This window comes from Megalops cyprinoides, chromosome 2 (assembly GCF_013368585.1).
Source record: "Megalops cyprinoides isolate fMegCyp1 chromosome 2, fMegCyp1.pri, whole genome shotgun sequence".
NCBI classification, from domain to species: Eukaryota; Metazoa; Chordata; class Actinopteri; order Elopiformes; family Megalopidae; genus Megalops; species Megalops cyprinoides.
The window spans coordinates 20,371,261-20,385,099 of NC_050584.1; the positions used below are offsets into that span (position 1 = coordinate 20,371,261).

General features: G+C 40.4%; 1 protein-coding gene across 2 annotated transcripts in view; it reads right to left on the reverse strand.

The window, feature by feature from the left end:
* Positions 1-13,839, reverse strand: part of LOC118773058 (myosin VIIA and Rab interacting protein) — a 118,203-nt gene that overhangs the window by 19,421 nt on the left and 84,943 nt on the right. For both annotated transcript variants that reach the window (XM_036521810.1, XM_036521809.1), the window contains exon 4: positions 5,533-5,669. In XM_036521810.1, the coding sequence (XP_036377703.1) occupies positions 5,533-5,669 (137 nt within the window). The remainder of the gene's footprint in view (positions 1-5,532; positions 5,670-13,839) is intronic.

Here is a 13,839-nt window from a genome sequence, read left to right on the forward strand (position 1 = left end):
TGCATACAAGCCTCCAGTCTACTGCACTGTCCCTGGCCTGGGAAATAATAATAATCCATAGCTCTAGCTAATACACATTATATAAATACAAATCTCCTTGACTCCTCTGGCCTTAGCGTAGCAACGCCCGCTTGCATTCTGACTGACCACAGCTTCACCCTTGCCTGCGCAAAGAGGGAGAGCTAGATTTATTCAATATCACCATAACAACAGCGCGCAACACAGCGGACGGCCGGCGGGGACGTGACAGGGCCGCTCCCTGCTGCACAGCATGCCCGCATCGCTATTGGAAAAGGAATAAGGCCTCGCTTAGTGCATCCGCTCTGCTGCGCTAAAACCTGCAACACCAGGAAAAGCATGCCTCACATGCCTCATATGTGAACCGCGTGTGTAAATCAATATGAAATGAATGGAGCGCGGCAGCTGTACATATATGGCATAAAGAGATGCTGCAGGGAAAATGACGAGTGTTCCTCGTCTGTTCCTTTAAAAAAAAAAAAAACCAAGAGCATCCTTCTTCCGTTTGCTGGAGGTTTTCAAAATGAATCGATATATGTGTACAGGAGTGCACCCGTAGGGGCTGGGGGAGAGCGCCCTGTGAGACAAACCTGGAGGAAGCAAACTGCTTGCTATAGGATAGGACCGATATAGGACATAAATTTCTCACTGGATTTTATTTTTTCTCAGAGGGTAAAAGCCAATTGCAGTAAAGGTGGTGCGCTGTGACATAGAACAGAGTACAGAATAGCACAGCACAGAGTTAATCTTCAGAGTAACTAGCGGTTTAGTCTGAAAATCAGTGACCATATGAACATGCAAATACAATGCATTTAGCCTTCAACTCCGGTGACCCGAGCATCTTATTTAGCACTCCCCAAAACTCCAGAAAATGGAATTTCAGTTGCATTGCTGACTGAAAGAAAGGCAGCAATTGCACTGAACTTCAGGACTAATGTAAATCACATGAATCAACTAGGCTGTGTGTCAACACCTGCTTAATCTAATTTATTTAGGTTTTAGCATTTAGTTCCATTTTACTGACAATTTCTCCTATCTCACATGAATTACTCTGTTCAAAACACTGGCCGGTAATGGGGTCATTTCTACGGGAGTGAAAAGAGAATCACATGGAATACCAGACAGATGTGATACTACTTGACTTGCCCAGCAACAGCTCCCTGCAGACCTTCACATGGTCATGCGGTACCACCTTAGGTGCCCTTACGGCCTCCATATTCCAACTCATACGCTTGCACAGATGCATTCACACACAAATAAATACACACACTCGAATACACAGAATCCATTCAGCACCGTGACAGCTAAGGTCTTCACCCCTATTCACAATGTCCTGCACATATAAAGAGGCATAGGGGATTCTGGGACATCTCTCTGAGTCATCTGCACTGAGGCAATTTCTTTATAAAGACTACAGGCACAACAGAAGTAACATCAAGGTCACAATTCAAACGTCTAAATAAGTGATTCATAGGGTGAGATAAGGCTACAAAATACTATTACTCTTTAACAATGTCTATACAGAACATATTCTGGAGTCATTCATTTAGCTGTACATTTATTCATTTCGCATTTAGGAATTCAACGTAAAATTTTGATAACAGGCCACCTCTGCATTGCTCATTTAATTAAGACAAACTGCTCCCCAATCTACATCAACTCCGATCGCACAAGCTCCGATAAGCACTGCTCTGGAGAGGCCTAATGTTAATTGAAAGAGTTTAGAACAATCACTCTTGCCCTGTGAAACCAGTCTCATGAGATTAAAATCACTTGAGGGAGGCTTAATTAAAAACATTTGTATTGTAATATTCAGAGCTTTCAGCCATGAACTAACTACGGCACAGGCAGAAGCAGGGTTACAGCACTATCTGTAAAAACAGCATCCATTACGAATAAGCTCTGTGCAATACAGGATACCTCACATTATGTATCTACTCTCAGTTTTGTGAATGAGAGGAACAACGAATAAAGCAGAACCTTTTTTAATTTCTGCAGGAGGCATATTTTAATTTTTATAGGTTAAAGAAACATTTACATAAATGGAAAAACCCAGTTAATATCCTATTGTTCAACATCTGAATCAACTGCATACACAGTCTGCTGTTCCCATGCATAGCTATGGGGATGTCAACACTGTCCATCTATAAACGACGACACTTCATTCTGTCAGAAGGGCAACATTAACAGTGACCATTTATTGCATGGTTAGATCGCCTTATTAATTCTTCATTGCTCTGTTAGCAGTCGTAAAGGATGCATAGATGCCCCCTCGTTGTTTAGTTAATGGAATCGTTTATGGTTGGCCTGAGCCACTCCTTGCATGCTGCTGCTGCTGCTGTGGCAGAATTAGGAAAGAACAGAACATTATCTGACAGGTTCTCTGTTCTCCAAACCTGGCCGGTTCAAAAAGGATGCGAATTTGTTACCGTGGCACACTGCATTGGTCTGACAGCCCTGCCCCGGGCCCCCTCCGTGGCAGCTTCAGACCCCTCTTTTGGAACATGCTGGTGAAGCTCTCTTTCCTCCCCTGTTTTCTCTGTGTTCATCTGCATTTTCTAAAGCCGTGTGTAAGAAATACTGGTGTGAAGAAATACTGCGGCGCTGTGCTGCTAAAAATGAAATTGCATACTCTTACCTAACAAGCGCATGCAGGACGATGGAGAGCACATTCTTATCACAACGTACCAAGTTCAACGGTTTTTGCTATATTTACCTGGTTTGGGAGCTCTGAAACACCCATTTATTTTCTGCCGGAATGCTGTAAATGGCACTGCTATGCACACTGTTAAATGTAATTGCAAATGTATTCCATTTGTTTACTATCTTTTAAAAGTGTGAACTTTTTATACTGTAACCATTAGCACCATATACTAGATAAGTTTCTACCATTAAATTGACTGAGCAACAATAGCCTCAGCAAAGATGGCAAAACACCCAGCTACTAATGTGTTCTGATCAGCTGGAGCATAATTACTCTTTACCCTTTAGTTATTACATGTAATAAACACCAAATCACAGAGGCGGATGAGACATACTGTCTTGTAATGGGTTGGGGGTTGTGTTTGTGTATGTGTGTGTGTGTGTGTGTGTCTGTCTGTCTGTCTGTTTGCATGTGTATGTGTGTGTTTGTGTGTGTGTGTGTGTGTGTGTGTTCCATTGACTCTGGCATTTGAAACGTATTGCATGTGACTGCTTTGGCAATTTCCTCCCAGGCTGTGTTTCCCTCCCCTTAGGTCATACGCCACTGCTCTGGAGACTGAAAGCCTGACACTTATCCTTTCTCTCAAGTGCAACTGCTTCATCCATGTTTAATGTGACCCAGCGTGACATCCATCATTTTTTAGTTGGAGTCCTGATTCACTCCCCTCTCTCTCCCTTATCCTGCGCAAGGAAATGATGGACCACAGTTCCAGACTTGCTCACTCAAAAATACCCCAAACACATTTCAAAACTCATTAAAGCACCACCAGAATCATATCTCAAAATAGCGCAGAGTGCTATTTTGTGAGATGCAGATAGCAAAAACGACTGTTGGTCCTCACTACTTCTTCAGTCCTTCCAAGACCCCAGATGTAGAACTATCTGACCCTCCCTTACATGGCCAGCATTTGGGAGTTCCAAATGTTTCCAAATGTTTCTGATTTCAATAGCAACATAAGGCAATACACTTGCAAACACCAGACAAAAAAGGCCCTTCCCATTGCACATGCATGCTGCTTACAATTAAGAGCTGTTTGGAATCACTAAACAAGCCATGATGCACAACAGAAAAAACCAAGCTGGGATCACATGACTACAACATTTCCACAGTGTTGTTTCAACAGCAGTAACCTTTACCCGCCACATGTGCATGTGTAAAATCCCTTGCTCTTAAATCTGAGTAAACAGTGATGCTCTCTGCATGCAGAACATGAAATTCTATCTGATCAAAACAAATGTGTAGGCATGCAAACAACATATTAAAAAGGTTACTGACGCACTCCTGCTTTAATTTCCAAAACGGAAAAATGGCAATGCTTCCATCCGTTGTGCCCTCTACCCCCACCCTCTCCTAAACGCGTGGTCCGACGCCTTCTTTTTCGGCCATGGACGCTGTCTGACTCATACTGCATAATCTGTTCAACTTCTTATCTGAAATGAAGGCCTAAAGGCAGATAATCCTATTTCCTCCACTCTGTGATGTGAAATGTGAAAACGGGGGGGGTGGCAGAGCAGCAGAGTGGATGGGAGGACATCTGCTGGAGCAGATTGGGACAGAGGGCCCTTTCGATGGATGCTGTGGTACGGAGCTGCATGTCACAGCTGCAGCCAGTCTGTCTGTCTCTGTGTGCACAGACACACTCCTGCATTACCATCCACCAATGCAAATGTGCCTTGATACTCACTGCATATACACACCACTAATACTACTGCTAGTGCTGCTGCTGCTGCTGCTACTACTACCTCTGCTACTACTACCGCTGCTGCTACTACTACTACTACTACCTCTGCTACTATACTACCGCTGCTACTACTACTACTACTACTACTACTACTACTACTAATAATAATAATAATAATAATAATAATAATGGCTTTCAAAACAGTGATTGAAATCAATCTGCTCATGTTACAAACTATTCTGCTTTTGCAATCTAAAAAGAATAAACATGCTCTGGCTAGGAGCTATAAAGCAATAAGAGTGATTGCAGGTATTGGAGGGATTAACTAGAGACCAGTTCAAAAGAAATGTTTGTGTGCCTTAATAAAAAGATGCACAAAATGGTTGTTGTCATCATCCATTAGGCTTACTGTGGGAGTGGTTCGACGCTGTCTGCTTATATTTCTGAGGGATTATGGGCATAAAGCCTCTGAGATTATACCTACTGCGACACTGGGCTGCATGTGCCTCTATGCAGGATGACAGGAGTGGTTAACTGGGCCAGTGTTCGCTTTGGGTTAATACATCATCTCCATCATAATCAGCAGCTGCACTGCAAACCACTAGGATGCAGTTTTTTTGGAGCTGGACAACTGGAGAAGGTTACTCAGCGGACCCATTCCAAATGGCAACTTGGAAAAAATACTTAAATTCAAGCTTTAGGGACCATGTGGAGGTTATTACTGTGTTCATAATTTTCCTTCTGACCCAGAACAGCAGTGACATGTGAGACCTCACACAATTAAAGTCTCTGCTATGGCTTTGAATGATTTTGCCCAAGAAAAACATTCATATTCAATACCTCTTGCCTCAGTCAATAAAACTGCATTTCGCATTTAATTTCCCCCTGCTGAGCCAGATACTGAGATCTGTATCGGTACTGTCTGGGGTTTCACGGTCGTTACTCTAACTCTTCTCAGAGTCAGTCACTAATCCCAGCCCAGAGATAAATACTTTCTGCCGTGATGTGAGAGTCAAACATTTTACGGTGCACAAACAAGAAGCAACTGGAGTGCGACATGATTTTGTGGAGCCTCCTGGCTTATAATTTGTTATGAAAACTGAGGAAATATGGAGGAGAAAGGCCACACCTATGAGTTCTGAGTAAGCTCCGCGATCCACGATATGCTTCCTGTAAAGGGTCTTCAGCACCTTGGCGCTCCCGAACCTCTTGAATCGGCTTTTGACATTATTGTAGTACCATTCCAGCGACTGTGTCCTAAGAATCCTGTGGATGGAAGCACAAAACAAAATGGTCAGTGATCAGGATTGAAATCAAAATCACAAAAGTACCGTCTGGACACAAATGTTGAAGTGGGCACATAGAAATAATTTATAAACTGTCAGTGAGGGACTGTTTTCATTTCAAGTGATTGCTGGATGTGGGTTAAAGGCCATATTTCATTGTGATTTTTCATCTGGAACAAAGAAACAAGAGAAACCACCAGCTGACCTTGCAATAGGACAACTTCTGAGTGGTTGTTTGGTTCAATTTGACCCCACCATTACAGTATAACCTTTGATTAGCCTTCGATGTTGAAAGGCGGGTTTCAATCTAATTGAAAATTAACCTTTACCCTTAGACGCAAAATGTGCTCCCTAAATGTATCTAAGTAGTAGAAATACATTCTGAAATTTTAAAAATGAAAGAAATTTGAAATCTGAAAAAACCGCATCAAGCATTTCTTTACATGACAGACAGACAGTCATTGCATGGTTCAGTGGTAACTAAGATGGTTAAATTCTAGCTCTGAATTCTTTTGTTCTTTCTACAAGACATTCACATTTGCACTGATACTATGACAGATGAATCTAGTCAGAGGGGACAATTCTCCGCGCTAACATGAGCACCATATCAACTGAACTCCAAAAGCTATTTTTCTTATGACACATGACAGTACCCCTTTAACAATGCTTTGTGTCTTAGAGTCATACGACACAGAAAGTGGTATCTGAAATGTGCTGTTATTTGTATGTTATGCAGGCATTTTGCATCCGAGACAAAAGTGTCAGGAAAATTTATGATTGGCAATCATTTTTATTCTACCCGCCAACCACACACGCAGAGACCATTCCAAACTGAAAGACTTCAGTTGTATGAATGAATATTCGGTTTAAATTCTTGTCTGAACATGGAAATGAGTGTACATATGCGTGGAATTAGAACTGCATAGTCCACATCGCAGTGAGGTGGACAGTGGGTCAAGAATGAGAGATTAAACAGAGAAATGTGAATAAAGCCCCTCGGACTGTGTGAGCCAGCCTGTGAAGCTTGCATCTCGGGTATTCAGTCCAATCTCTGGAGCTCTGGGGCATCTAGCCAGCCTTGGCAATCTTCACAATCGATCCCACCATGCACCACACCAGGATTCTTTCTCAATCACCGTGCCAAGTCAGACTCTAAAGGATTAGTGCCGATTCTTACTGGGCATTAATTGCTGAGGTGAACTTTCCACATGTCCATTTCTTTTTCAATAATAATCTTGTTAATGTAATGGTAAGGTACCTTTCGGACCTTTACTGCAATATGTCTATACATTTGGCACATTTACTTGTCACAGCATGCAGACTGTGTGCAGAGAATGCTTTTTCATTCTCTGTACAATTTTTTGTACATTTTTACATTCATTCACTCATCAAACTGAAATTTGCTACATTTTTCAGACTTCTCCCTTTTGACCAAAGTCATTAGCTCAAAGTCATCACCCATTCAGCTCAAAAGCCTTGTGGAAGCTTACAACCTCCAGGACAGTTTCAAAGAGAATCAACGTCAGTAGAATGCGCACTAAAACCCAAAATTAAGATGAATTTCCACAAATAAAATGGCCTCTGCTTTGTTACATATCTGTTTATCAAAGGGTGTGGAATGAATATTCTAGCATAGTGTCTGCCGACCTGTTGCAAAAGCCTTTGATATTCTTCTCTACATTCTATTTCTATAATTGGTTTGGGAAAAAGTTTGTCAGAAAACATCCAAGTAAACATAATATTCTAACTTCTATTGTGCAATATTAAAAATCTATTTTACTTTGATGTTTTGTTGCTTGATTTACTATGCAACTTGTGACTAAAACAAGGCAAAGGAGGAAATTAATCATGATATGTTGCTACGGTAGCCATCGTATTATTTATTGGTGTCAGACAGCTAGCTAGGAGTGCCTGCAGGTTGTAAGAACTATCTGAATAAATAATGATAATACACCATCTGCTATGACTTACATTATTTTTGGTGGTTTCAAGAAAAAAAAATCTGAATGCACGTCAGTATCACTTTGCCTTCAGAAACAGCCATTTGGTATGTATAAAGAAATTTGTTGGGTAAGAGTGCAGGTTTAGAAAACACAAGACACTTCTGGTCCCCAGATTGCACTACACCATCTAATAAAATATAACAAGGTGAGACAACCCTCTGCTCTGAACACTAAAACGCTAATTAAAGTCATTCTAGATAAAAAAAAAAAAAAAACAAGGCAAAAGTCAGTGCACTGCAAATTCATTCTCACACCTTCTCTTGTCACATTACAGAAGCCAGTCAAATTAAGTGCTTTGGAAAATTGTTACAATATTAAGTATAATGCTACAATGAAAAAACAGTACTAATCAGAAGAATGATTACAATACCTTGACGTCACTGTGGTAGGCCAGCTCATTTCTCAGAAACAAAGGTCAGTATTCTCAAGGCTTTGACCTATCTTATCTTTTTGGCAGTGTGCAAAACTACAGCTGATGACAATAAAATCTTTCTGTAAGTGCATTCTCCTGTGTATCTGAATCAAATATAGGAATGGCGTGCTTACCACTAAAGGAGAGAATAATAATACAAAGTAATATGAGCAGGACAGTCATTTTAATAGTTACATTAAACTGGAATTAATTTACATCTTACAATATTACAATATACACAGGCTGCCAACACCATTCCAAATTTCCAAACCTTTCCAGGACTTTTCAAAGTCCCATAAAATTTCAATCACCATTACCTCGCAATCTTGCTAACCATAATCTATAGATAGAAAAGTGAAAAAATGGAGAAGCAACTACATGTGTACTCATTGAAGACACATTATCCCAACTAGAAGAATTTTAACTTCCACATCAATACACACAGTGGAAACGGTAGGCTAATATTACAGTTAATTCCATCACAGAAAACACAATCAAATTCCATGACTTTCTAAAAATTTTGTGCACAACATCTAAGTGTAAAAGTACCAGTAAGACCAGTTATTAATTAATGTTATAGCTAGGAAATGATAAAACTAGCCTGCATTGCCTAGCCATGGTGTAATTTGAGTTGCTCTGATATTCTGCTCAAACCACGACTGTCCTGACAATGGTGAGAGATTTCAATACGTGCTAGCTTGCTTGACAGTTTAACTCAAACTAGAGCTTGTCAGCTAGCTTAATGTAACAGTTAGCTAGCTACCAGATTGGAGGCAACCTGCTGCAAGTTATCTTACGTTAAACTATCATTTAGTAAGATCAAAAAACATTGTTTAAGCAGAATATCAGAGCAATTTACATGCTATTATTAAACGTGTCAGTTTCTGACCTATTTTTCTCCCTACCTTGCCATGCACCTACAGTATCACTCTGCCATCTGTGCTATCTGACTGACTGACAAGTGACTGAGGTCGCTGATCTGATCTGCTAGGTAGCTTTTAACCCTTTCGCACATACGGTCACACTGGTGTGATTAGCCGTTTAGCGCGTATGCAAAAACCGATGCGATTAGAAGTTTAGAAGAACTAGATTGGAAAAATTCTAGCTAATTTTAGCTTTCAGGAAACAGCGATTTAACATAAAAAATATAGCAAATGCGAACTGAAAACTATGAGAAGCTCAACAACGGTAATGAAAACATAACGAACTATGTAATGTAACATGTGCACTACATAGCATAAAAAATAAGTTACGCGTGAAAGGGTTAAGCAAATCCATTGACAGAAAAAAAGGAAAAACCCTGTGAAAGTTCTGATGTTCGCAAGTTCTTACATCACCTCATTTATGTTCTCTACAGCTACAGGAAAGGTGTTTTAGTCATTGCTTGAATTATTAAGAATGAGAAAGGTGTAAAAATGTATACATTGTTGAAGATGTGCGCGGCTGAGCGTCCCCTGATGACATAGAAGAGCGTAGGCCTATGTGCCTGGGCTGAGCCCCGGACAGCCCCGGCCCAATTTAACCCCTGCATATATGTGTATCTTTACACTTTAGATCACTGTCAAAATCCAAGTTAATTATTCACCAATTTACACAAATTGTGCTGCATTTCATTCACTTTTTAAACAAAAGCAATTTTCCGACAAAAAACAAAAGCAACATATTCAAAAAAACACAATGTTTTTTTTTTCTTACCTCTCAATAGATACAGTATAGTGAAATCCATTTACTGTATCTTCTTCGATGGCTCCCCTTCAACAACGCTGGGATACAGTCTGGCTGCGAATCTTGGCTCAGTACCAGCAATTACCAGCAGTCCCAGTTATTATCAGGGATGGTATGCTAACCTCGAGACTAACATCACACAGTTTGGTGACGTAGTAGCAACTGACGCAAGAGATTTAATTTTTTACAGAAAGTCAGTTGTTAATTTAGAGTGCATAGTCCATAGTGCATTCATTTCAAAACCTGAATGTACCAGTGTGGCACACATGTATTATATTTCCTTCTTATCACATGCTAAAATGAGACTTTCCCCTTATGTGGCTCTCTGTCGAGTGATTGAAGGAGTAAGACAGAGAGGAAGGAAGAAAGAAAGAGAGAGAGACCATAATGACCCTCAAGCTCCTTGGCTTTCAGGCACACCTCACAGTATTGGCTGGCGTTATTGTGTTCTCCCCCATCAGCTGTCCTCACAGAGTGTATCTGGGTTTTTAATTCCTGCTCCAGGTTATTTAGGTTACTGTAATGGCTAAGAATAGCAACAGAAAACATCTTTGAATTGAAAAGGCCTCTCTTGTCTCTGTTTGTGAAGAAAGCACCGCAGAACTGAACACAGGAAAAAAAGAATGTGCATAATATGCTATAAAGAATATGGATGTGTACTGCAATGCCGCAGTGAATGATTTCACACACATTAGCCCTTTCACCCAGAATTGCACTGTAAACTAGGAAAATGAGCTTTTGCCAACATCTTACCAAGATCTTCAACATCTTGAATCAGAATCCATACTCAGATGGTCTTTATGGTTGGCAGACTAATGTGCTTGCTGCTTTATTTATGTTAAATGATCATTTGAGACGAGATGCATAAGGAGGTGGAAAGGGGTGAATTGGTTACAACTCACATATTTTAATGTTTAATATATCCATATCTCAATAGCCAGGATTATTGCATCATGAATCTAAATCCTACCAATATAAACAGCTTACAGTGAGTGTACCCTATTCTGATTCAGCCCCGTGAAATGGAGCTCTCATTTCTAACGTCCAGGCTCTAAAGGCAATCAACTGGAGTAAAATTAACTCACACCAGCAGATGGCTACAGTTTTACCTGCCATTCAATATCCAGCAATACTTCACCTCAAAACATTTGGGCAATATTTTTCAGTTTGATGAGAAGAGGAAAAAAATAACTGTGCTTCATTACACTAAGTAATATTGAATCCTCCAAAATATCTTATAACGGCAGGCAATTTAAATCAAAGTCTCTCCCAACAGGGATACAAGCTCCTGAAGTCTAATCAAATGACTGAGCACACTTCATATGGCTGCAAGCAGTACAGGCCTCTGGTTGTGAGAGACAAGCTGTGTGTTGAAATAAGTAGGTTTTTAAGCACACATGAATAAAAAGAGAGAAATCTCAGAGTCGCTCTGGATCCTACTGCATGTTCACAGGGGCGAGTGAACGTTGTACGAATGCACATAGGGCAGGCCGCAACATCACTCTCTCCTGCCTATCAATTTGCACATCTTAACGAGATTTAAATAAAATATGTATTATGAATGAAAAGCGATCTGTGGTCCTGCCAAGTTTGCACTTCCTCCGGCAAAAGGAACTATTAACATAATTGACTTTCTGAATATCATAATGAATTCAAATCATTCCGATTGCGTGGGCGCTTTGCGCAAGATCAAATAAGTCTTTCTACCGCTGAACATTTACGAATGTTGCTCTTTTCTGAGGAATGAAATGAAAATATAATAAAGGCCTCTTGACATTTTTGGGAGACTGATATGGCTCTCCATTTCATAAGAAATATGAGAACATTACAGAATTAAGACCATGAGCACAAACTCTGACATCTTAATGACACTGAATGAATCGCTGATTGCTTCTTTTTTAATAAGAAACCCAACTCCAGCTGAAGATTTAGAGCTGGTGTACAAAACAGAATTCTGAATACGCTGAAAAACCTATTAACTTGAGTGCTGTCTCAAAGACGCAGAAAGTACATGTAAACAGATTTCGACTGCGCTGAACAAGTTAAAAGGCCCAGCATGTGGTGTAGAGGATAGAGTGTGTGACTCAGAACCTGCAGATTATAGGATTCTGTGTTTTAGATGCTGCTTTTGTGGACCTGAGTTGGGGAGGTTCACCTCAGATGCTCTGGTGCAAATCCAATGGAGCAGGCAGACTGAGGAATTTGTAAGATTTAAGTCAGCCCTGGATAATGGCATCCACTAAGTACAAAATAACAAAAACGAGAAAAAATAATGCAAATGACGGTTTTATGTAAAAGCTTACGTAATGTTACTTTTCACCAAAATGCTAGCGGGCTATCAGAGTGGGCTTTGTGGGGATGAACAAATTAAGGGCAGATGTCTGGGCCCTTAGGGGACTCCTATTATTAAAAAAGTTTAGAGGGACCCATGAATTCCTGCTAATTCTCAAAAAAGGCTCAAATGCCATCATCCTCAGTTAGCATCTCATGGGTGCAAACAAGTACAGCAGTTCTCAGAGCTGCATCATTGCCCCAGCATCCCTTAGCTTACAACAGAGGCGAATAGCAGTCATCTTGAACATAGACGCCTGCAAGGAGCTAGTGTCAGGATGAGGAACATATGGTTCTAGTCTGTCTGATGCAGATTGCTGATGTAGCTCTCTGAGTCTAAATATACTGACCAAAGCAGGAACTGTAAGTTGAGTGCCGCAATCTGTCTGATCTCTATTAATATCCACCCTTCATAAAGGTAGAGAACAGAGTCTCTCACGCTTACCGCTAAAGCATCTTAAGTCTTTTCCTGATTGATTTCCCATCTTCCATCTTTAAAATCTAGTATCTAGAGTATCTACGGCTAAGAGCTTTGGAAAACATCATGCCATATGTAATAAGCATCAGGAATGACACAATGATTTAATACACGTTAAATTAATAATGAATTCAGAGACAGAGAGGTGGGAACAATTTGGTATATACACCTTTCATGATTTTTCATGACATTACCAAAGTGAAGGTGTACTCCCATACTCGACTGCCATTTTTGCAGGACACGATCGTCTCTGTGTGTTTGGCAGGATTCCCTCCCGGTGATATAGTGTTGCCTCCTTGGCCCTCACGCCTCCCCTCTCATTCCCTGCATTCCCGAAGACGCTGGTCGCTGGACTGAGGCCTGATCAATGCTGTCAACTCAGCAGATTTAAGGACGGCAGCTCGTCGCCAGCAATTGCATCCTGGGACACGTCCACATGGGCGGGCCCGCCTCCACTCCCCCACCCCGTCATCCCTCGACCCCTGTTCCTAGGAGGGGAGCTTCTTGCATCGATCCACCCTCCGTGTTCGTTTCTGTTCCCATTGAAGCTCATTTCAAAAGCACTATTGACTGCGTTAAGACATGCTTGGGGGGAAATGGTGTGGTCAAAAGAATCCATTCATTACTAAATTACTTACTGACAGGCTGTTAACATTAACATTAATCATGTCATTGGGGCTAATCAATCTAATCAAAACCCACAACATAACCCAACTGAAAAACTTTGTGATATTATGGATAAATACTGTGTGTGTGTGTGTGTGTGTGTTTGTGCGTGTGTTTGGCGTGTTGGGCATTTACACACATGCAAGCCTGCATAGTGAGGATAAATATACACCACCAGTCAAAAGTTTGGACACACCTGATTAAGATAAAGGGAAACATGCATTCAAAGACATAATCTAAATACTTAAATGCTTGAAATTTGTTCCTTAGACAAATATAAAGAGTGAAGTTGATGCCTATGTATGAATTTCTTTCCAAAAAATTATTAAAAAATTATCTTTTTTTTTGGCTACTTTCAAGAATCTAAAATATAAGATACTTTTATTAGTTTAACACGTTTTTGGTCACTGCATAATTCTATACGTGTTGATGTCTTTATTATTATTCTAAAATGTGAAAAACACTAAAAATAAAGAAAAATGCTTCTATGAGTTGGTGTATTCTTTTGACTGGTACTTTGTATATACATATATAT